At 38.4% G+C, this 24,386-nt stretch overlaps 3 protein-coding genes, 1 non-coding gene and 1 pseudogene across 4 annotated transcripts; 4 read left to right on the plus strand and 1 right to left on the minus strand.

Annotated features, from left to right (window-relative positions):
- Positions 1-144: 144 nt before the first annotated feature.
- LOC149048342 (zinc finger protein 862-like) lies at positions 145-1,296 on the plus strand (the record flags this gene model as incomplete). The annotated part of the gene is made up of 2 exons (XM_089199450.1): positions 145-271; positions 596-1,296. Coding segments are annotated over exons 1-2 (828 nt in total), but the record flags the coding sequence as incomplete, so codon positions are not given.
- A 12-nt stretch (positions 1,297-1,308) lies between these two features.
- On the plus strand, positions 1,309-2,149 carry LOC149048343 (uncharacterized; annotated as a pseudogene).
- A 393-nt stretch (positions 2,150-2,542) lies between these two features.
- On the minus strand, positions 2,543-7,712 carry LOC113685299 (uncharacterized). Its single transcript, XR_016184723.1, has 5 exons — positions 7,653-7,712; positions 6,787-7,102; positions 5,688-5,952; positions 4,423-4,535; positions 2,543-4,285 (listed from the first exon to the last, which is right to left on the minus strand). It is a non-coding gene; the product is annotated as an uncharacterized LOC113685299 (transcript).
- Positions 7,713-7,793: 81 nt separating this feature from the next.
- LOC149048344 (uncharacterized) lies at positions 7,794-11,553 on the plus strand. Its single transcript, XM_089199451.1, has 4 exons — positions 7,794-7,836; positions 8,081-8,430; positions 8,875-9,073; positions 11,070-11,553. The coding sequence occupies exons 1-4, from the start codon at positions 7,794-7,796 to the stop codon at positions 11,186-11,188; spliced, it is 711 nt and encodes a 236-aa protein (XP_089055577.1). The 3' UTR covers positions 11,189-11,553.
- Positions 11,554-22,398: 10,845 nt separating this feature from the next.
- On the plus strand, positions 22,399-23,427 carry LOC113675745 (uncharacterized). The gene has a single exon (XM_027192347.2). It carries the CDS (start codon positions 22,399-22,401, stop codon positions 23,425-23,427), a length of 1,029 nt encoding a protein of 342 aa, XP_027048148.2.
- The last annotated feature ends 959 nt before the right edge of the window (positions 23,428-24,386 follow it).

Raw genomic sequence — 24,386 nt, forward strand, 5'->3', positions numbered from 1 at the left:
TCTTGCACTTCATAGAAAAAATGGCCTAGAAATCAGCCCAACGTGCAGAAACGACAAAGGATGCAACAATTTTGTTTCTCTTGCTAGCTCGGTTATAACGGAACAGTTAGCCAGTGGATTAATGGGAAGAGGTATGTGAGCGTCATGATTGACGGTGCAACAGATGCGAGTGGAAAAGAAAACGGGACCGTCCACTGCAGATTTGTCAAGGATGGGGTGCCTTCAAATCGACTTGTAGAACATAAGGAAGTGGCCCATGCACATGCACAAGGTAACTTTTTTGTATGTTAGACAATATTTAGAAATCCAATTACAAAATTTTGGTGGGGTGAGCCAGGACAGACTGATAGCATACCCCATGTGCACGTAACGTGAATGTTTTCATGAATATAAATATTGCATGAAAGTCATGATAGAGTGATTTTACTTAACCCACGAAACACTATCTAACAATTTGTGTGTAAGAGTCAGAGCTAAACAAAAGGAATGAGTAGAATGGAATTAGTGTGTAATACTAACTAATAGTGTAGTTACTATTTCACGGGTTTAGTAAAATCGCTCTAACAAACTAATTATTAATGATTTAATGTTTTAGGTATCCTAGACACTGTAATTGGTGCATTTCAAGTGAGCGGCATTCATCACTGGAAAGAGAAACTGGTGGGAATGGGGGCAGATGGTGCTTCTGTTAACCTCGGAAAAAAAGGAGGTGTTGTAGCCTTGTTACGACAAGAAGTTCCTCACCTTATCGACTTCCATTGCCTTCCGTATCGTCTCGAACTAGCCTTACTGGAAATGCAGAGAAGTTGCAAGCTTGTTGAAACCGTTTATGAAGTTCTTCAACTAATATGGAAGACTTACCACTATAGTCCCAAGAGTACGCGTGAGCTGCAGGCCGTGGGAACCAAGCTCGGCATGAATGTTCTAAAGCCCACTCAAGTTAGTGGAACAAGGTGGCTTCCCCATATCAGTTGGGCCCTGAAAGTAATGATTGAACCAGGGAAAGAGGGATCTGGCCAATACGCTGCAGTGCTGTCCCACATGGACCACCTTAGTGCAGCATCAAAGAATACAGATGTCAAAGGGCAGGCCAAATATGTCGCTGAGAAAATGAGGAGCATTCAGTTTTCTGCTTTCTGTCACTTTTTGGCAGACATGTTCGAGATCATAGTTAAGTTAAGTCTGAAGATGCAACGCAATGATCTCATCCTTCCGGTGGCAGTGTCGCTTCTTCATGAAACAGTGGCCAACATTGAAGCCTTGAAGATCCGTCCCGTACCAAATGGACATTTGGCACGGTTTATGAATATGATTCAGCATTCTGGAGTCAAGGATGAGCTTCGATTTCAAGGCATTACACTGAGAGGGTCACTCGATGGCAAACCAAAGAGAGGAGATGTACGCACTGGCAGCTTTCAGTCAAGAGTGAACGAAGCCATTGGGTTGTGCCTGACTGGGCTTGAAGAGAGGTTTGGTTCACTGATGAATTCAGCCTCCAACTCGGAATCCACCACAAAGTATGGAACAGCGGACGTCATCAACGATCTCCTTGTCTTCAATGTTGATGCTTGGCCAAAAAGCACAAAGGAACTGGTTGATTTTGGCAACGAGAAAATTGAACGCCTTGTCGACTGGTTTCAATCATTACTGCAGAAGGCTGGATGTCATGTTTCTTCCATTCCCGAAGAGTGGTTTTCTCTTAAGGTTCTCGTCAATACTAGCTTTAGAGACAAGGACTATGCCAGTTTGTGGGAGACCCTGCTCATCAAGACGCCCTACAAGGATGACTTCGAAAATGTTCTCCATCTTGTGGAAATCCTCCTTGTTCAGCCAATTTCTGCCGCGCAGTGTGAAAGGGTGATTTCAGCCCAAAACCGAATCAAGAGCAGCGTATGAGATAACCTTGCCGTGTCTACGTTGGAAGATTTGATTCGCATTTCAGCAGAGGGGCCTCCAGCAGCCGAATATGACCCCACACCTAGCGTCAATAAATGGTTGGCAAGAAACAGGGATGCAGGCAAAAGGCTGAGGAGGCCACATTTCCAGAGGTCTTCACTGAAGTGAAGCAGATCCGTGGAACTCTGTATCCCAACGGGGATACCAATTGACTGTAACATGCCGCTTTTACATTAGCTAGTTAACTAAGTAATCAAACCCTTCCATTTGGGGACCAAAATTTTTAGGTTAGTCGCCAGTTGGCTCCCTTAGAAAAAAGTTAAATTCGAACCCTGATATCCAGCCTGAAATCTACAAAATGTCCAAAAAATGAGTTTTTTGCAAAACGTTCTGGGAGCCAATGGGTTAATTTTAAAAATAACACACCTGAAATGTCCAGTGAAAATGCTATTACATGAGCAAAAGAAAATGAATAACCTTGTCAAGAGCAAGAAAAAGAGTTAAAGGAGCATTGTCAAGAGTTATGTGTAATTTTCTACGATGTACAAAATCATCTTTAAGTTAAAGGAAACCTTAAAATACTACTTTGAGAAAAACACCAATGAGGTAATAATAAACCAAAATGGAACAAGGATGGTTAAGGATGGCGAAGATTGACATGGATTACAAACAACGAAATTGAAAAATTGAGGCTAAACCATTAAAGATTCACAAACCATGACATAGCGCCTTTAATACTATTACTAACTTTAACCCTAGCTGGGTTTTAACTTGCATGAACAGGCTATCAGAGTTCCAATTGTTCAGTCCTTCTCATATCTATTTGGTAATTTACAGACAAACATGCATTGCTTATGACTACAGTCAACCAGAACACATAGGGCTTTCACACTTGTTACTGGAAAAATCACATTTTTGCACTCCTCTCTCCTGGCAGGAATAATGTGACCCACATTACAGTCAGTGAACTGGTCCGAAGAAATTGCGATGTCTGTAGCTGGTTTAAGACGACAATCAGTAACACCATAATAATGTGGACCCTTGCAAGCGCATGCACCTGAGCAAAACAGAACATTTGGACACTGTACATACACCTTGAGATAAAACTTGACTCCAACAAGGCCAGCATCATTCACAAAAACAGTGTAGCTGTTCCTTCGCACAATGTTCAGATAGGCTTTGCTGTGAATTACATCTCTGTTTACTTGAATTTGTTTAAAGGTGAACACACTGGCTATACGGCCTATTTTGCTTTCGATATAACTACTTAAGGTTGGATCTAACACAGCAGGTGACATCAAACCAAGTGCAAATACATTGTCAAATATCTTCTCACGTTTGCATTTCAATAAGTGTCGTCCCCGTGTCATGTCCTCATAAAACTCTTTACTTGATGAGCCACTTGGGAGGAGAGGTATCAGTTCTGGGATCTTCTGTTGTATGCAAACAGAAAATGCAATTTGCAGCTCAACTTTCTGTGTACTGTGGAAGAGCTTTCTCAAGTCACCATTATAATCTTCAAACCAGAAGCAAGAGCAAGCCCACAAAGGGCCTATATTCTGAACACAATCTTGAAGATGCAAGAGGCAATGAACATTAAAGGTTTGATAACGATTTCCATATAATGCTTCAATCCGCAAGCAGAAGTGACGCAAAATATTGCCAGCTTTCTCCAAGCACTGAGGCGATATTGAGCTTTGATTTAACAACCAAATTGCTTCAGCAAGCAAGAGGAAATGCTGGAAGTATTCATCTGGTAGAATGTTCCAGAGACATGGGATACCATAAAAGAACAGGAATGACCGAAACTCGGATGCTTTCCAATGAGCATAATCTTTGGATATGCTTCTTGGTGCTCGTGAAATGCAATTAGGTGGGGTAATATCGAGCAAATGCCTGTCAACCTCTTCCACTTTTTTACTTATGTTCCAGAATTCAGCTGTGTGTGATTTGTCGAACTACAATGTCATAAGGGTCTTGGTCACCCCCAGAAGAACACAGTGCATATAATCTACAGCAATGCCTTTAATAATGTCAAATCCTGGGATAAACATAAATCACGAATACCCCTTAACTCCACAAACAGGTGCATACTTCTTCTCTAGTCTTGATTTATGAGCATCATAGACATGCTGCACAGTGTTTTCATGAGTTTGCTCAGTTCCATAACCCTTAGATGGATTTTCTCTGTCAAATGGATAGGCATGTGTGTGGCCTTTAGCACTTGTCTTGACAGTAGTTTCCTGATCCAGACAATAAGGACACCCACTAAAGCCATTGTACTGAACAAAATTTTGCATCAGGCACTTAGCTGGTGCATCCATTGTTGCACACAATAAAATTCCTCTTAATGTGAGGTCTTTTCCTTCACTGTTGGTAATTTCCATACCTGCAAAAGCAAATTATGCAGTTACATGTATAACAATAATAATTCAATATCATGCACAAATATCTTGAGAATTATAACACACAGTACATGTATATCAAGTTTATATATAGCTAATGGCAAATATAATTTAAAAATACCTTGTGACTAAATATCTTGGAACTCTTTGCTCAAGGGCTGCAGAAATGTCAGGAAATCTGACTTCTTATATCCAAACCATAATCCAAGAAAAATGCTATTGGATCTTGCAAACCTAAAAAATCACCAATTGTTATCAAGGATATAATGGTGCAACAAATGCAGTTCTAATGCATGTTGGCAATGATGTCAGTACATGCAAATATTGTGTGCTGCTGTTCCATTTTGGCTGAGGGAAAGTTGGCAAAAAGTTGTTGGGTGTTACTGTTCCAGTGCATGACAATTAACCCCCAGCTTTTTACGTGTAATACATGTACATGTAGGTCTCCCCACAGTCATTCTCATTTACATGTAAACACCTTGGTGGATGAGGTAGTGTGATCAACTTGCGTTTATGTTGTGTTATTTGCAGCCCGTGCATTAAGGGCTATATGTGGAAATTTGCTGATGACACAACAGTCTCGGAAATTGTTCCAAAGTTTCGCACAAATCATTTATAAGCCACAGTGGATCATCAACTAAGTAAGTCAAACACCAATAACTTCCAACTGAACTCACTTAGTATAGGCAATCATGCGGTTTCGAGTTCAAATTGGAATTAATTTGCACAAGTGAGTTTGCCAAAAAGCTGAAATTGTACGAGCCGCTTCGGTGAGTGCAATTTTGCTTTTTGAAAAACTCACAAGTGCAAATTAATTACAAATTGGACAAGAAAAACTGTATGATTACCTATTAATAATATACATGAAAAAATTTGTGAAGGATGTTTTGAACTTTACGGACTCTGAACTCTCTTCTCAGTTTTGTGCGGCGCTAAACCAAGAAAAAACCAAGAAAAAATTGTGCCATAATCGCGCCATCCAGGGTGCGCACTTGATTTGAAAACAAAAGATTTTATTGGCTATCTGTGAACTTCTTTGTTCATTGACCAATCAGAATGGTTGCTTTATTTATTACCTTTTTTGCATTCAATTACCTCTTTTCTGCACTGTGTTAAGGAAAAACTGCACTGTTCTCAGCCAATCAGAATCAAGTAATTTTTTCATGTATATTATTAAGTGCAGAAAAGCAGAAGTAGACATTCCTGGACTTGAGGTCAATACTAACATCTTTGAACTGTCTAATCAGCTAAGGTTCTAGATGTTACACTAAGAGATGATCTAAAGTGGAAGGATCTTGTAGATAATATCAATGCAAAAGTGCATTTATTTGCTCAAGCTAAGAAGAAGAAGAAGAGTAAGCAAAGATATTGTATTTGCATATCTACCTGCAGTTTGGTGGAAGCTCATTAACCACAAGGTAAACTGGCCAAATGCTGTATTTAGAAGACCTGAAAAGGGCTACCCCATCAGTATTGATCTGAAAACTAATGTGGATTTCACTCTTCTTTTTCTCATCTGATGCACCCTTGAAAAACCCGTCATTTCCAAAATGCTTTCTGCAGAGCAGTCCATCCCGAATGTCTTCAATGGCATCTGGATTGCTCTTGCTTCTTGTAACTGGGTACTTGAGAAGATCAAGGATGCCAGTCTCTTAAAAAAAAATGCATGCAAATTGTGTTACTAGCAGTTTCAGGTCAAGTCACTAATGTTATCAGTTAGAGTAATATACCACAGCATATGCAGTAGAACCCCAGTAACTTGAACTCATATAACTCTAACTCCCCCACTAACTCAAACTACATGAACAATTAAACTCCCATTTTCCTCGGAGTTGACCTCACTTTTCAGCCATTTATACTTGGTTAACTCAAACTCAGATAATTCAAAATCTCCGCTAACTCAAACAGTTGCTTTTTTCTTTTGATCAAAATTTACCCGATCACTTGAATTCTGGTTCTTGCAACAACTGTCACTGATGCCCACGGAAATATCCCATTAGCTGCAATGAACAGATCACGTATGACAATCATTTCCCAATCTTAAGAGTCATACATACATTCAAAATACTGTACATATTATCATAAGAATGCATAATTGTGTTACAGTTTCTGTTGAGATAAGTTTAATTTGTGCTGCATTGTATACTGAAATATTAAAAAATCAGTTGTTATTAATATGGAAAATTTAATATTCATTCCATCCTTGCTAAATAGTACTGAACTGCTTTTTGTTTCCCTTGAGAGTTCCAGTAACTGGGGTTCTACTGTAGGAGGTTAAGGTACATGTAGCATGTGCATACACTGTACAGTGCTCGCTGGCAATCAATGGTAATTTGATGCCAAACAATAGCACCTATAAAAACAATTCTTGGCCAATGATTTTTGATACTGCTCCCTTGATTAATTGTTGTTATCACTTCCATGGATTGATCATGCCAGAATTCAAAATTGATACAAAACAATTATTATTATTAAGAACACATACTTTGTATTAGGTCCCTCAGCTGGCACATAAGTGGAATAATAAGGAAGTATGAAGAATTCCCCTTCTTGCGTAGATCCTTCAAACAGCATCTGTTCTTACACAATTTATCCTCTGGTATAGACAATCCCTGATATTCCATACAAAAAGTACAATAGTAGTGAAACTGGATGGGATTCTTCAATTTCATGAAGAACTTCTTAAGAAGGGCCACTGAAGAAGCACATTGATTTGGCAACGCACAATGAAGGCTAATGAGCGTTAATAGATCAACAAGCGCAAGTCCGGTTAAACTATGTCGAACAGCGTATGTAAGGGACTTGTCAGAAATTAGCAGGGGGGAGGGGGGGTGGAAACAGAAGGGGGGTCACAACTTTTAGAGCCTCAGAAAAGGGAGGGGTCATGAAAAATGGGCAGTTAAAAGGGGGAGGGTCATGCAAATATATGCCCGTGATCATGTAGAGGTTGACCCACAGAAGAAAAAGGAAGTTCTTTATTTGGCAAAAAAAGAGAAAAATACAACGGTTTACGGAACGTTATGGATATAAACTGTGAAGTACTATAGCAAGAATTTAACAAACATGTACTTTTCATTTATAACAATGCTATATAGTCTTATTGAAATTATGAATAATGTTGTTATTAATAATGTTAGTAGAGTTCTGGCTATCCTATTCATCACTGTCTTCAGCATCTATCTGATAAAAAAGGCAAAGTGTGCGTCAAGCCAAGTGGCCCATAATGCTAGTGCTTATCCCTGTTTCTGTTGCATTAAGCGAGTAGGAGTGTTTCTAGTCCCCCCCCCCCCTCTGGAATGGGATGCTAGTCCATCGCAGGGTTACCCCCAGCACTATTTCATTGGTACTTACGTCTGAGGGTAAAGGGGCACTCTGAGAGTGAAGTTTTCTAATGTCCAAGAACACAACCATGGGAGGCAGATTTGTCAAGATGCACATACGCTTTTCAAGTGACAATATATATGTCAGCTTCACCTTTCACAGTCTTGCATTATGATTTTTCAAGTGGCAGTGATACAGCATGCTAGCACTTCATGTTAGCTAACAACAGCCCACATTTGACATAAAATTCTAACTTGACTCTGAGGCTTTCTGGTTAAAAAAAGCAAATTTTCGAATATTGTTTAGTCTGAATACCCAGACGAAACTTGATACAAAGAAAACAACACCAAATATAGAAGTTTAACCAGAAAGCCTCTGTGCCATGTTTGAATTTTAATATATTGAACATGGACTACTAAGAACTTCACACAAATAAATATCTATTTTGCATTTATCAGTTCTAAATGACAGTGGCTTAGACTTGGCCGATGACATTGATGTTGCAGAAGCAACAACCTTGATCTCAGTTCGACCAAGAACTGGGACACCAAGCCACCCAGCTGTTGGCATAAAGAGGCCAAGGTCATGCCCCACTATACCCACAGCCAACAAATGCCCAAGAAGAAAACCTGAGTTGGACTGTTCTCAATGCCACCATCTTCTTGCTGAGAACAGAGAGCTGAAAGAGGCAAATGCCTTGCTCACGGAGCAGCTTACTCAGTACAGGATGCAATCCACCAACACCATTCAACAAAGTGAAGCCCCCAGACCTGGCAAGGTTCCAAAGGCTATTGCTGAAAAATATCATGTAAGAGTTTTTCTTTTTATACATACATGTGTAATATGACAGAAACTATGAGTAGTACAAACTGAATTAAAATCAAGTTTGTTTGTAATAAAGCTGGTGGCAAGTTTTAGAGGAAATGACATAATAAATTCCATATACACCCAAGGTACAAAGAAGTTCAGGTCTGGTAGCCCAGGGCCAGTGAATTTTGTGGTCTGGCTAGTGGAATTTATCCTTCACTTGCCCGACGGGCAAGTAAAAGTTTTTTGGGAATTTTTTTTTGAAATTAATTAACAGGAGCACTGCAAACCATCGCAAATTTTCGGGCTAGTAGAAATGACCTCCGGGCTAGTACATCTTGGCTACAGCTTGCCTGAAGGGCAAGCTGGAAAATAAAACTTCTATGTACCCTGACATGTGATACAAATGTTTATCTATCTAATAAGCATGTTTAAATACTTCCAGATGATAGAATTGTCTCCAGGAAAAGGCATTTATATTTATGAAAGTCATATCACAAAGGCTTACTCCAAGCAAACAGCAACTGCCACAGCCCGCTTTTTGTTGAGTTGCTTTTATAATGATGAGGAACTCATTGGAAAAAGTTTGACAGGCAAGAATGGGAAGCAGTGCCTGAATGGAGACATCCTGGAAAGCATACTGAGTAAGGGTGTAATTTTTTTTACCAACAAGCTTACATTAAAGCTTCTTATAACTATTGGTTAAAATCCACTGTGACAACTATTGACGTGATGGACAACATTTTCCATGTTACACGATTGCTATAAGGCATGGGTTGCACTTGAGCAAATTTTTTATTTTTGTTGTCAAAAAAAAAAAAACAGAAAATTTAAAGCTGCAACCGGAAAGCAAAAACTCTCATCAAACTAAGTGGTGTTGCACTGGGGTAGAAAAGTGTCATTGATGACAACTAAAGTAGACCAGATACCTTTATCCACAAGTTGTCACAGGACAGGAGACTGGCTTTAAAAAAGAAAGCCTCCTGGAGAAAACTCTACAAAAAATGTGTTCTGACGTTGCAGCATTGCTGGCAAGACAGTGATACTTATACTTTACATTCAGTTAAATCAGCCGCATTTTTTTTGTTTTCGTATGATATGTTTGAAAGATGGGCTAACAAATGTCTAACTGTTTTGACTGCCACTATGATGAGAGCAAGGAATAGGCCTTTTGCAACAGTTGGTCACGTGACCAATAATTTCTAAAGTTCTAACTACAGCTAAATGAATTTCAGGAACAGAAAGGGCATGTTTTAAATAGCCAGAACACCAATTTTCAGACCAATTTCGTTTACGGTTGACATTTAATAAGGATTTGAATATTGCAAAAATTAGAAGGTTTTATATGGAAGGAAGGAAGCTTTGCCCTCCAGAAACCTTTTCCGTTATTACTCACTACAAAAAGAAGCTGATGGCATAAAACTATAAGGCATAGAAAGAGGGATAAAATATTAGGAAGAATGGAAGTTTATAGGCTATTAAACCGAAAGGCAAAGATTTTAAGGCAGCTTGAAAACTTGCAAAATTACAAGGATTTGTATGGAAAACCACTGGAGCGTGACTGGAGGGCAAAGCGTCTTCTTCCCATACAAATCCTTCTAATTTCTAGCGTCCATAAAAAATCCCTCTTTTAGCGTATAAACCTGAAAATTTGCATGTCAGCTTATTTTTAACTGTTCTTTCAATTTCTGATAACATTATGTATTACCAATGACTAAATGAGTGAGTTCTTGAAAAGCATGTCACGTGACCAATTGATGCAAAAGACCTATTGACATCTAAAAAGAACACTGCAATGACGATATGCCTGGTCAGTTCAGGTTGCCCAGTAGAGTGCTGGTTTGATCTTCATTACTACGTTTAGCACGACACCAACACAGTTAAGTACAACAATTGCGTCTTACCGACCCATCACCAGAGAAAATTGTTGTAAAATTGACATCCATCCATGGTAAAGAAAGAGCGTGAACTGAAGCAATATCAAAAATGTTCTGTCAAATTTTCATTCTCTGACAAGCATTGACAATTACCACTGCGCCTCCATTTCTTCAGCTCGAGTTTTCTAAAATCTGCCCGCCCCACTAAAGCACTACGGCTTTGCTGTTTTTGCTGATTTTCTAGGATTTGCCAACCATAAAAATTGGGGTTGCACTAGGCAATGTCCCATGCTGATGACAGATTTTGGCTGCAAACTAAACAAATTCTTGCAAAAAATTGCCAAGTGCAACCCATGCCTGATATATAAATATAGTCAAAACCTTCCACAGTGGCCACCATTGACCAAGGTAGGTGGCCATTGTGGGGACGTAGGGGTGTGATATGACTTCTACTTTTTATGGGGTAAAGATAGACTGTGTATCTGAACTCTGTGTCCATGCAGTTACCAAAGACAAATGATGTACCCCAAAATTGGAAACAATATACAAAGATCCCCTAACACAAAACAGTGAGTAATCACACCAATTTAAACAGCTTTTACTCTTGGTCAACATACATGTATGCTTGAATAACATTCTTCGTATTGTAACATATGATTGGGAAGAACTGTAATTTATAACAATATTGCAACTGAGATTATGGTGATTTAGGTTTAAATGATAAAAAAAGGTCTCAGACAGAGACATTTTCTTCATGTTGTAGGTTACACAAGGAAAAAGTTTGATGGTGTTTGCGACAGCATTATTCGCATTGCCATGAGGAACAAGATCACTTGTCTTGAAACAAATGCCAAGAAGAAAAGGGCAGTGAGTTCATATTAACTGGCCAATCCAAGTTCAAATGGACACTATAGGAAAATGTTAGTTAGCATTTAGCAGTTAGAGGTTAGGGGCTAGCTTTACACCTGATGAGAGCTAGGTCAATTACTGTGTTAGTAAATGTTAGCTTTTTAGGTCATACATATTCCTTTTTTTAAGCTTTTTAGCAGATGCCAAAAATTAAAGCCCATCAAATAAAGACAGTAAGTTAGCATATAGCAGTACGCAGTTAGAAGTCAGCTTTTTGGGGTCAGTGCTGTAGGCTGGTAAAGGTAAGTTCTTTATTACATTATTACATAATATTGTGAGAATGTAATTTTTTTTAATTAAAAAAATAAGTAATCAGTTTATTAATAATGAACAGTGTTTTGAATGGAATTTTTAGAATACTGTTGACTTAACTCAGGATTTTATTCGATTGATCACTTGCGACTTTCTTGCTAGAAATTACATTAATTTTATGAATTATATCATAGATCAAAGAGATTGTCATTATATCATGTATATTATTCAAGGTCATCAATAAGTTTGTATTGCAATACTTATGCCATTGTGGATTTTATTCTTGGTTTTTCAATAAACCTGTGATACATACACCTGTCAGTTGTTGTTGTTAATAGATTGACTAAAATAGTCCCTGGAAGAGGTACATGTAACCAATAAATAATACTTCATGTTTGCAACATCGCTAAAGATTTTTTACATTATTTCATGGTCAAAAAGCTGTAAGTATAATTATGCATCAATATCCCATATTCAGCATTTTTAGTCAGCTCATGTATTTAAATAAGAGTGCATAAAGTATACTTAGAGTATACACAAAGTATACTTGAAGTATACTTCACATAAAGTATGCTTGAAGTATACTTTTTAAGTGACCAAAAGTGTTGTACTTTAAGTATACTTCTCTAAGTATACTTAAAGTATGCTTTAAGTACAAATAAAGTATACTTTTCTAATTGTTTAAACGTATACTTAAAGTATACTGCATTACTGCAAGGGTAAACATAACACAGATCAATGTCTCCTCAGTGCAATTTTAAATGCAGCAGAACAGTTGCCAAGCTTGCCTTCGTTTTTGCAACTTTTGAATACAACATGAAATAACTGGCAAAATGGCTTATTATGAGGGAAATTAGTGATCAAGAACATGCAGACTCATGACTTATAAAAAAAGGGAGGGCATGCAATTTTAGTTATTCAACAATTACCTGATTTTAATTCAATGAGCTTTGCATGGAAAAGAAATAAAGAGTCTTGTCTCATCAATGAAGGTATTGGAAGTACATTAAGCGAAGAAAAAGAGAAGCTGGAAAGGGCAGTTTCGGCAAATCGCCAGTTTGAATCTCTTCAAAGGTAAATATAATTTCTTCAGCTTAGAGTCATTTCCATAGACATACAGTTGTATGGCCTATTTTAACAGATTACCAGATTTTGCTTCAAATGCCAGGTCATTAGAAGAGGATTATACCCTGAACAGGATTTAGTGAGAAGAGATTGGACTTAGAGCAATGTTTATATACTAAAAAAGAATAATAGCCTTTTAGAGTGTTTATCAGAAGGCTGATCATCAGCTGAATTTATTTGCTTTTTTGCAGGTCTCATGCAACTTTAAATACACATGAAGCTAGACCCTCTGTTAATGTAAGGTTTAAAATCTGTGCCATCCATTACAAAGTAGCAGATGAAAATTGCGATTGCAGGGAACTCTTCAGCTTATCATTTTGTGGGTTACACACCTCACCCACTCACCCTGTTTTTGCTGGCTGTGCCATTGAGCACTATTTCAAATTCATTTTTTTCAACCTTGATTTTATTTTATTGGAGAAGTTGTTTAGTTTGTTGTGCAAGCCAGGAATTATGTCTCTCACTTTATACAAACAAAATTTGTGTCAAGTCATTATTAGCACTAGAGATTTATAAGCTGGCAGCATTCATAATATTGCAACAGTTCTGAGGAAAAGAGCAATCCCTTTTTGCTGTGGGAAATGTCTTAACTACAATTAGTTATAGCTTCTGACAAGCAACTACCAGTATCAGCCTGCATTTCCAAAAAAAAGTCAGACGCAGTTTACTAGGAACACAAACTTGAAACCTAAATGAACAGTGATAATTTAGTTACTTACGGGTATTTGGTATACCTATAATTCCAGGATTTATCTGAAATAATCACAAGGCTGGATGCCATAGAGAGCAAGCTTGATCTATTAATTAAACAGAGTTAGGGTAAAAAATACCCGGAAACTGTAACAAATTCCCCTACTCCAATTTCCAAAAAAAAAAAGAGATAAGCCTTAACTGAATAGAAGAGGCAAACTGCAGACAAATATAAAATGCTTAAGTCTAATATCCAATGATTGAACACTTTTCCAGGAAGCTTACCCCAGCAAGGTTAAATTTGTGTTCCCCTTTTGAAAAATAAATTACAAGATTAAGCGGATATTGGACCTGTACCAAGAGAGTACTCTTAATTACATGAACAGTTCTATTCGAGTCTATACATGTGTGTTACCAAATGCTCAACAGGCATATCCCTGACACAAGAATAGTTAAAGGTATAGCCATACAAAATGTTTTTTCTTGTACTTCTAAGTAGTAGTAATTCCTTTGCAGAGTGTTGAGTCCATTGGGGTGGACAGCGATGAAGAAGATTCCGACTTGGTAATCTTTGTTTAACATTTTGTTTCGTGAGTTGACAGCCAATAAATTTTCTCTTCTTTTGCCCAATACTGCCTACAATTAAAGACAATCCTTTGGCTGTACCTCCCCAATCCAGGTCTATAATGGAGTTCAGCTTTTATCTCTTAAGGCACCCCCAAAGGAGCCAACACCGTATGCTACCAGGTTGGCCGGGATAGTGTTTACGAAGCAGGAAATGTTGGCTGGGATGGTTCCCCCTTTGAATGACAAATATGAGAGGACACCACTTGATCCTGAAAGGATTTCAATTATTCAGCGTAAGTGTTGTCAATTAATTATCAGCAAAATGGGCATGAATTAGTTGTTGTGTTGAGGTGAGGTTGCAGTTTTGGTGGAAGTGAGTTTGAACGTCTGTTACAAGTCCACAGATAGTACAATGTACTCATGCAGATAGTGAAAAGAATTGTATGATGAATGCCATGACACACAAGTTCTTTGATTTTTTTTTCCTTCCAGGTTGTATTGTAAGGAAATACTCCGCAAAGACTATGGATAAATTGTGGCCTGACATTTGAAGGGCTATCAACCAAAAATGCAATGATTTCAGGAAGAAACAGACGCAATGATTATGATTATTCTTAGATACTGTATTTCCTCAAATTAGCACCCAGTGGCTCTAAAAGTCACCTTCCCCCAAATAAGCACCCATCCTCCTAGGTCATAATATCAAACAAGTGCCCCCATCAAATAAGCACCCCTAAGTCAAAAAGTGATTGCTTAATAAGACATTCAAAAGTTATATAAAATCAATGTTTAAATAGTGTTTTTTTTCTTTGTGGCCTTTTCTAAGTGTTAAAAGAGGATAAGTAATTCTCATTAAGTAATAAAAAAAGTTCTATCTTCAGTTTTTGATGTTTGGTTTTTAACTCATTTTAACTTACTCTGAGGTTTGTTTTGGCCATGAACCTATTGTCACCCTTGTTATCTACACCAAGTTTACATATCAAACCTCCACATCCCTTCTTGAATAGTTAACATCTTCGGCAGTTTAGTTCATGCTTCACCCCATAAACTATCTTTCAGTTTCTGCTCATTTTCTTGTCAAAATTGGAAAGATCTGTAATATTTTTGCCAAGATCTTTAGGGATCTTCAAAATGTTTGACATAATCTTTGAACATTCAACAAGATTGTTAAGGATCTTGGCAGGAAAATAAAAGATCCCTAAAGATCTTGGCAAGAAAATGAGAGGTCCTTCAAAATCTTAAAAAGAATTTGAAAGACCCTTAACTACTTTTCAAAGATCTTTTAAGGACTTTCAAAATTCTTGTAAAGATCTTTGAAGATCCAGACAAGATCTTTAAGGCTCTTGGCAGGAAAATAAAAGATCCTAGAAGATCTTAGCAAGAAAATGAAAGATCCTTAAGGATCTTGACAAGAATTTGGAAGATCCTCAAAGAATTTTCAAAGATCATTTGAGGATCTTCAAAGTTCTTTAAAGGAAAATGAAAAATCCTTGAAGATAGTGGCAAGAAAATAAAAGATCCTTAAAGATCTTGGCGAGAATATAAAAGATTCTTGAAGATCTTGGCAAGAAAATGAAAGATCCTTAAGGATCCTGGCAAGAAAATGAAAGATCCTTGAAGATCTTGGCAAGAAAATGAAAGATCCTTGAAGATCTTAACAAGAATTTTAAAGATCTTCGAAGATTCTCCAAAGATCCACATGAAGATCCTCAACAGAATCCTCAAAGGTCCTCATGAAGATCTTTAAGGATCTTTGAAGATCCTTCAAATATTTTCACCAGGGATTAACATGAGGAAAATCATTAGCGCACACTTGCTTACTTCTGTGATCGAGCTAATAGTTTATACTTCACCAGTTGTCTTTCTGAGATAAGAAATCTTGCTTATTCAACAAGAATCAGAGATCAGACGAAATAATGTGTCAAGTATCAGAAGTCAACTGTGAAGCCTTAAAACATTTAGATTTACGTTCTGCGTTTGTTATAACTCTGAGTTATGAATCATTGTTCCATGATTAAATTCCACTTTCCTTCGACAACTTTTACAATTGTAGCTGTTCAAACTGAATTCCTTGCTGGCAGGGGTCTCTTTGAAGGGAATTACATGACTTATCAATACTAGTTTTGCAAGGGAATGTACTTAACTCTCTTGATTATCTTTTACTTTGAAGCCTATCGACAATGGTTAAGCCTGTGACTCTGGCTGCGGACATTCAGGCTGTCGACACTGCCCCGCAACACTCATAGGCATTGAGACTTTCCCCAAATTCCCACTTTGTAAAGCACTGATCGGAACAGGTACCCTTCACGTCAATATTGCACTCCACGACATCATAGGAAACTTTGATGTTAAGTGTAATAAGAGCAGCTGTCTATGGACAGGAAAATTTCACAAGCACGAGCAGCACTTAAAAACGTGTGGAAAATTTCAAATGCTGTGTGCCAATGATGGGTGCAGAGAGGTGGTGGCAAGGGAGAGGATGGCAGCACACTGTGCAATGTGCAAAGCACAAGCTCCCTTGCCAGCAATGCGGTACAAAAATAACAAGGGAATCTTTCAAGGAGCATACGGCTTCCCTTTGCTCTAATAAGAGAGTACTATGCCCACTAAGCTGTGGAACAAGCCTTCCACAGTAGGATATTGTCTGTTTAATTAAGAAATCAACTGTTAATGAATATTTAAGGCCAATAAAATATCCAAAAGTTGCACTAGCCAGCTCATCCCTGGTTCTAATTTTGACTATTTTGCAGGCTCCACTTAACACTGCATTTAAGTGAGTGCCCAGAAAGAGCACTCCACTGTGCAGTGACTGGTTGCATTGCCATCACAAAGCAGAAGAAAGTGCCACAGCACTCGACAAATAGAGCCACCACCCACAGTGTTCTGCAGGAAGGAGAAATCCAGCGTCTGGGGGACCTGATGCATTTCCAGGTGAGATGCTTGAATTATATAAATAATCAGAAAAGATATCATATGAACATGAACTGAACATTCGGTTTCATTTCAGAGAACCAAACCAAGATGGATTTTGGAAGGAAGAGTGGTGTTCTCCTTCCACTGGAGGGGAGAGAAATGGAGTAAAGTCAAGGCGCCACATCTATTCAGCACTGAGTACAGGTGCCCAAATGGGAACAGGTGGAGGGCACATCTACAATTTGCGGGACTCTCCTTGGAGCTGGTGTCCATACATATGTATGTGCGCCAAGATGGCTGCCGCTTACTGTCGTCGTTGTTGTTTTTTAAGCTTTTGTGCTTTGTTACCTTGTTCATTCAGTATCTCGACAAGCACAATTCAATCTGTTCGCCTCCATCTACCTTTAAAGGCCCTTTTAGCGTCAGTCGAAAGCTATTTTCTGCTTCTCGCTGCGGTCAAGACCTTGCTGTTGCAAGACGCTCAACTAAGTTACCGATCACCAAATGGTCAAAGCATGGTTCGACGGTTGCTGCTCTGTCCGAAAGAGGTTTCATCAAGGACCTATCCATCGCAGTGGATGTTGAAATTAACCCGGGTCCGGAAAATTTTAACTACATGCCGACTGCTTCACTGCAAACTTCAAGACCTAGATTTTCTTTCAGTCGACGTAATTTATTTCAACTTCGCTCCTGTTGTCCTAAGGTTAAACTGGATTATTATCTTACTCATCGCTTAAAGTCATTGGGAATTTATAGAGCTAGAGGTCGTAGAGCTGGTGTTAATTCTAGATTTGGATCTCGTCAACAACATCACAAGATTCCAGTTCGTGTCACTGACCACTGTTTTTTATCAACGACCAAACGCGCACGACTTCGACCCAAGGATACAAATTTGCATTTCATTTCTACTCACTCTTCTTCTTTACCCCGAATAATCCCCAAATGTATGGTCATTAATGCAAGATCACTTGTGAAAGTTGATGCTGCTTCTGCTTTGCATATGGAATTGCACTCAAACAACTGCGATATTTGCATCATCTCAGAGACATGGCTTAAACCAAATTTTCCATCTCATCTCGTTTGTCCGAAGGATTACTCAATTTTGCGAAAGGATAGAACTGACCGGTCAGGCGGTGGTGTTGCTATGGTCTGTAGGAGCGATTGGTTGTTGGAACGATTAGACAGCGTTTTTTATAATGCCTTTGAATGTTTGTGGGCTAAAATTACAACTCCCAACTCAAGCTTTTATGTGGCTGCTGTTTATCATCCTCCAGATCCGCCATATTGTCCTGATGATTTATTGGAACATCTAACAAATAGTTGTGATCATTTATTGACTGGTAATCCTAACAGCAACCTTATAATTTGTGGTGACCTCAATCAGCTAGATTACAATGATTTTCTTACACAACTAAATTTATTCCAGATGGTAAATACACCGACAAGAAAGAACAAAATTTTGGATGTTTTGATTACTAACGTCCCACATTTTTGGAGGAAAGTATCGGTCACTCAAGGATCTGACCACTCTGTGGTCCTGGTATATCCAAGAATCCCACTTAAGGCTGAAAGGAAAACTGTGATGTTCAGAGATGTTCGTGATCATCATAAACTGGATATGGATAAACTGTTGAAGTTTCATAACTGGGACAATGTTTATCAATGCGGAGATGTGAATGGAAAACTTAATCTTTTTTGTACCAAGATTAAGTCCATGTTTGATGAGTGTTTTCCGGGTATATCAGTACGTGTGTCTAATAGGGACCCCCTGTTCTTTTCTCCTCTAATCAAACATCTACTGGACCAACGGCGAAAATTGATTCGGCGAAGTAACATGTCAGGAAATTCTGTTTCGATTGAGATCCAAACTCTTCAAGAGAAAATCAACAAGTTGATCAGAGATAATCAAGTTCGAGCAGTTAAAGGGAATTTTGAGAAACATAGTGCAGGATCCAAATCTTGGTGGTCAACAGTCAATTCCCTGACAGGAAGGAAGTCTACCAACTCGCAAGTAAGCTCAATTATCTCCCCGAGCGAGATCAATAATTTTTTCTGTTCCATTAACACTGATCCCCTTTATAAACCCATTGACACTGTCACTATCCCGGAATCAAGCGAGATGCCTGTTTTAACGGTCTCCAGTGTTACCAGGAGTCTACTGAAATTAAAAAGAACTGCCTCTGGTCCAGATGGAATCCCGTACTGGTTTTGGAAAGAGTTTGCGTACGACCTCGCTCCTGTTGTTACCCATATTTTCAACTGTTCTTTGGAAAATCACATTGTGCCTGATCTTTGGAAATTGGCCGACATAACTCCCTTGCCTAAAGAGCCCAACTTTAAAAATTGCACACAGTTGCGGCCTATTTCGCTGACTAATGTAATAATGAGGGTTTTTGAACGTCTTGTATACAGACAAGAATTATCTCAATATATGAAGAACTTCATTAGCTTCGACCAGTTTGCATACCGCAAAGGCCACAATACGACAATGGCCTTAATTAAGTGTCGATATGCTTGGCTGAAATGGCTTGAGTCGGGTTTTGATTGTGTTAGAATCTTCTCTTTTGATTTCAGCAAAGCTTTTGATTCGGTCCCTCATGATATCCTCTGCTCTAAGTTGAAAACACTTGATATAAATCCATACGTGACCAATTGGATTATTAGTTTTTTACAGAACAGGAAACAAAGAGTTGTTGTTGATGCCATTGTCACGGACTATGTAAATATCAATAGAGGTGTCCCGCAGGGGACAGTTTTAGGCCCTATACTATTTTCTATTATGGTCAATGATATTAAGGCCATTCTACCAAATCAGAATTTACTTGTGAAATATGCTGATGATTTAACATTAAGTATTCCAGTAAAATCGCTGGCTAATAACGGCAATTTAGCAGCTGAGGAGGTCCGATCGATCATCGCATGGACATCTGCTAATCGTATGCAACTAAACTTCAAGAAAACGTGGGAGATGCTTCTTAGAGGCAAATCCACTAAGGCCTTACTTGCTCCTCTGGTTTCTATAGAGCGTAAACCATGTCTGAAGTTGTTGGGTGTAACTTTTCAATCTGATCCGTGTAACTGGGATTTACATTTTGATAATATTATATCGAAAGCCAGTAGTCGTCTGTACATCTTACGTGTTTGTAAATTCTATGGACTGCCGCTGGATCATCTTCATCTTCTCTTTATCAGTCTTATTCTACCTATATTTACATATGCTGTAGAAGTATGGGGCTGCGCGTATTATCATAAGTATCTGAGTCGCATAGACAGGCTGTTCAAGAGAGCTTTTAAGCTTGGCTACTGTAAAGAGCTTTTTTCGATTGAAAACATTATTATTCTAAAAGATAAGAAGTTGTGGGCCAAGATCACCGACAGCGATTTTCCAACAGCTTTAGATGACCTTTTGCCACCAGAGCGAACAATGGATACGCTACGTAAGAGGCGCCATAATTATATTCTCCCGCTTGTCAGAACTGAACGTTTCAAAAGGACCTTTATTAATAGATGTTTGTTCTCTTATTAGTTATTAGTTATTCAGTTAGTAATTTAGTTAGTTTATTAGTTTTATACTTGCTGATTTCATATCATTGTAACTAAACACGTTTGTTGTTTAGAGTGCTTAATAAAGACTTTTACTTATAGTGATGGCAGTGGTAGTGGGAACGAGGTTAGGGACTCATTTTTACTATTAAGGATAGACTCTCACTCTTGACTCTGGAACGCAGTACAGAGGATAAATGATCGTTGCTGATAAGCCAGAGTACTTCCATATCGCTGACGTATTTTATGACGACTATCAATATCGTAATTTTTTCCATATATCGGTAGGGAAATCTAAAACCATGTCTCCCAACCTAAAAACTGTTAAAAAGAAATCAACTTTATCGTAATTCACCACAGATCATTAATGACTTTACGCTCTATGTCTACTGAATAGTACTGATACCTGATTCCTGCGAGGAGAAGGTTTTCCCTTTCCTGGCGAAGGAGATAAGGGAGGGGGAAGTAGCAGCAAATACCCCGCTCTGTGAACGGGATCACATGGATCCAGAAAACATTATGATTGTCAAGTTTGTCTTGACATATTATCTTTTAAAAGAAGACTAGTAATTTTCCATTTATTAATTAGGAAAGGTAACGAGGTGGCAAACGATAACTCAAAAAATGGAAATCGTTTATGCACTAAAACAGAAGTCGATGCGATAAGCACAGGACAAACCGACATGAAATTTAAAGTATTTTTTAATGGAAAACACTTTTAGCACTTTTTCATTGAGATCTTCCGCTTTTTTTGCTGCATGTAATACCTCTCTTGGCTCTTATCTGGAACATTACTTAACTGGAAAAGTTCTCTACACGCAGTTAAGATAGAAGGATGCCGGTGATGCCAAAGACTTACTGGTGAGAGCATTTCCTCCCCTTACAGGAAAAGACCTTAGCAGTTAAGTACTGCTGCCTACATAATCTGTATCATAGGCTAGAAAAATGGTTCCAGAGAAAAGAGTGAAAACTACCGTGATAAAAGCAGTGAAATGCCGAAAAGGGGTGAGATTGGATGTAAACATGGATGAAAGAAAACTAAGGTTACTAAAATCTTCCTTTACATGTTGTGCAACATTGAGAAGTTGTCGCCAGTAGAGAGGATAAGCATTGGACATAAATGACAAGTGGTTAACAGCGCAAATATCCGTCTTTTTGCCGTCTTCATCCAGTCATTTGCATTGTTGTGTGGAATTAGTTACAGTCTTTTAGATACGGTATACATTTTCCTAATGTTCCATCAGTTTAATGCAAAGTTTACAATAAAGGTGTGGAATTGTATAGGATTTAATTCTTGTAGTTTTCTGTTCGCATGAACGTCAATTTTTTTCTTACGAGAATCTTCTATAGGCTATTTCCAGTCTAATGTATCAAATTTATAACGACATTTGATCACCACATGTACATGCATAAACTGTTCTTTCACCACAGCTTTGTCATCTTCCATTTCATCATCTACATCCACTTCAACATCTTGATTGTTCACAGTCAGTTTACCACCAACATCTGGAGCCTCTTCAGCACCTTCATCATCTGCACTCCCTGTACCACCAACATTTACAGCCGCTTCAACATCTGCATCCACAGTCATTTCACCACTTACATCAACAGCCACTTTAATATCTTTATTGTCCACAGTCAATAGATCCTTCCACGGTTTTAGCGGCCATATTGGTTGGGGGTCAAACAAAACCTCTTTGCTAGGCAACGAGTCCCAGAATCTCCTATGATAATAAGACACACATCGCTACCCGCGTTAAATTTTCGCTTTGTTCGGGAACAAGAATCAATATCCATCACTAAAAAAGATAAGACATTGACAAAGGTGAGTGACTTTTTTTTCTCTAGGCAAAAAACCTTTTATTCTCTGCGTTTTATGGGAATACTGGGATCGTTTTCTTAGAATGTGACCTCGCGGCTGACATAATGCCAGAAGGTCACAGTACTGCTTTTTCGAAAGACTTTTTGCAACTTAATTGGGCAGAGGAAAAATTGAAATAAATATGTTTATGTGCCCTTAAAACTTTTTCGTCCAGACAGGCTAACATACTATTGAAAAACAATTAACTCGGCAAAGAGAAACCCTTGGCTAAATGGGTTTTGGAGATAAGTGCTGTATCGGCGGCTGTAACAACGACAGAAGATATCATGTTGTCATCTGCTCTAATCATTTTCGAGACGGGAAGCCTTCTGTAAGCAACCCTATACCTACTCTTTTTTTGACTCCTTTTGAGCATTCAAATAGTAAGTCACCCAAAAGGCGGCGTCAATTAGAGTATCAAAAGGAGACTGCAACGCCAGCAGTAACTAAGTCAGTTGTACATGCTGGCCCTTCAGAGGTGACACCGGTTGATAATAGTGGTATACCTGCAAGTGATGAATTGATGAAAAGTGGAGACGATTCCTCGGGGTTAACACTGTGTACAGCCTGTGCACAAATAACCAGAGATGCTGATGTTCGACTCTATACTGGCATGCAAAATACAGATGCTTTCAGAACCTTATTTGAATATTTACTCCCTAAAGCTAAGAATATGAATTACTGGAAAGAGGATAAGCAAACTGAGGCAGAGAAGCCCAAAAGGTACTCTGATATGACCATGGATGAGTCCCTAAATGTCAGGAAACCTGGCCCCCAAAGGAAACTAAAACTTGAGCAGGAACTTTTACTGATAATGATGAGGCTTCACTTAGCTTTGTCTGTTGGGGATCTGGCATTCCGCTTTGCAATATCAGACACTTTTGTCAGTTCAATTCTTATCTCCTGGGTAAAGCTAATGAAATGTGAGCTCTCATGGCTTATCAAGTGGCCCTCTAAGGAGCAGACAAAGAAAGTGCTACCAAAGTGCTTTGAAAAATACAACTCTAAAGTTCGGTGCATTATTGACTGTTCAGAAGTATTCATCGAAACACCATCAAGCTTAGAGCTACAGGCTATTTGTTGGTCAGACTATAAACACCATTGCACTTTTAAGTTTTTGATTGGAATAACTCCAAATAGATTAATTTCTTTTGTGTCTGATTGCTATGGGGGTAGAGCATCAGACAAATTTATTGTCATGGACAGTAGGTTCATGAACCACCTTGAGCCATTTGACCAAGTTATGGCAGACAGGCTTTAAGATTCGTGATGACTTCGCCATGTATCAGGCTACCTTGGCCATTCCCCCAAGTACTGTGGGCAACTTCCAAATGCCATCACAAGATGTGTTAGAAACATCAAGGTTGGCAAATGTGCGCATTTATGTAGAGCAGGCAGTAGGTAGGGTCAAACACTTTAAGATTTTAAGTCATATAATGCCAATGAGCTGCCTTCCTTTGTGTGACGACATCCTCATTACATGTTGTAGCCTATGCAATCTTCTTCCTCCCCTATGTGAGTAATAAATATTTTCAAGAGAACCAAAAATACTAGTGCCTGTATTCTTCCTAGACAGTCTTGCAGTGATATGTAAAGTTGAAAACTGTTATGCTCATTCACTGCATGTAAAGTAAGCAGAGCTGTTCAGTCGCTAAGAAATATCCACCATAACTTTTAGATACCTTTATAATATAAAAAAATTCAACAAAAAGGACTAGAGCTATAGTACTGATATCTGTCTTACATATTAAATGACACTGATTGATTTATTCAATTAATTAAAGCTGTCTGCAAGAGGAGAATAGCCAGTGAAGTTCTTCTGGATTAATAGTGAGGTCTTCACATTCCCAGTGATACCACAGTACACACTGATCACAGCATACACTATTTTCACCATCCTTCTCAATTTCATCAGGTTCCAAGCACAGGCATTCACATTTTGGACAGTAAAAGATACCTACCAAGCCCAGCAAAACCTTAACAACATAGCCTTTGTAAAAGAAAACTAAATTCTGCTCAACTGTTTGATAAAAAACCTCATCTTGCTGAACTTCTTCCACTAAAGGGTCACCTACTTGTGTCCACACAACAAAATACCCCTTAAAGCAATTTGATAGGACAATTTCCCCTTGTAATTGGGTGTAGTACTTATGTCCTTTGTTCAGACATACTTTACCACTATCCATCTGTAAAAACTCAGTTTGATTCCAGGCATCAAGA

Source organism: Pocillopora damicornis, chromosome 3 (assembly GCF_964200805.1).
Source record: "Pocillopora damicornis chromosome 3, jaPocDami1.2, whole genome shotgun sequence".
Classification (NCBI taxonomy): domain Eukaryota; kingdom Metazoa; phylum Cnidaria; class Anthozoa; order Scleractinia; family Pocilloporidae; genus Pocillopora; species Pocillopora damicornis.

Bases quoted from the DNA above. Each gene is read 5' to 3' on its own strand.
- LOC149048344 (XM_089199451.1), top strand. From the start codon at position 7,794: ATGATTTTTCAAGTGGCAGTGATACAGCATGCTAGCACTTCAT. The intron at 7,837-8,080 runs GTTAGCTAACAA...TGCATTTATCAG, and splicing joins ACAGCATGCTAGCACTTCAT to TTCTAAATGACAGTGGCTTA. The intron at 8,431-8,874 runs GTAAGAGTTTTT...AAATACTTCCAG, and splicing joins CTATTGCTGAAAAATATCAT to ATGATAGAATTGTCTCCAGG.
- LOC113675745 (XM_027192347.2), top strand. From the start codon at position 22,399: ATGGGTTTTGGAGATAAGTGCTGTATCGGCGGCTGTAACAACGACAGA.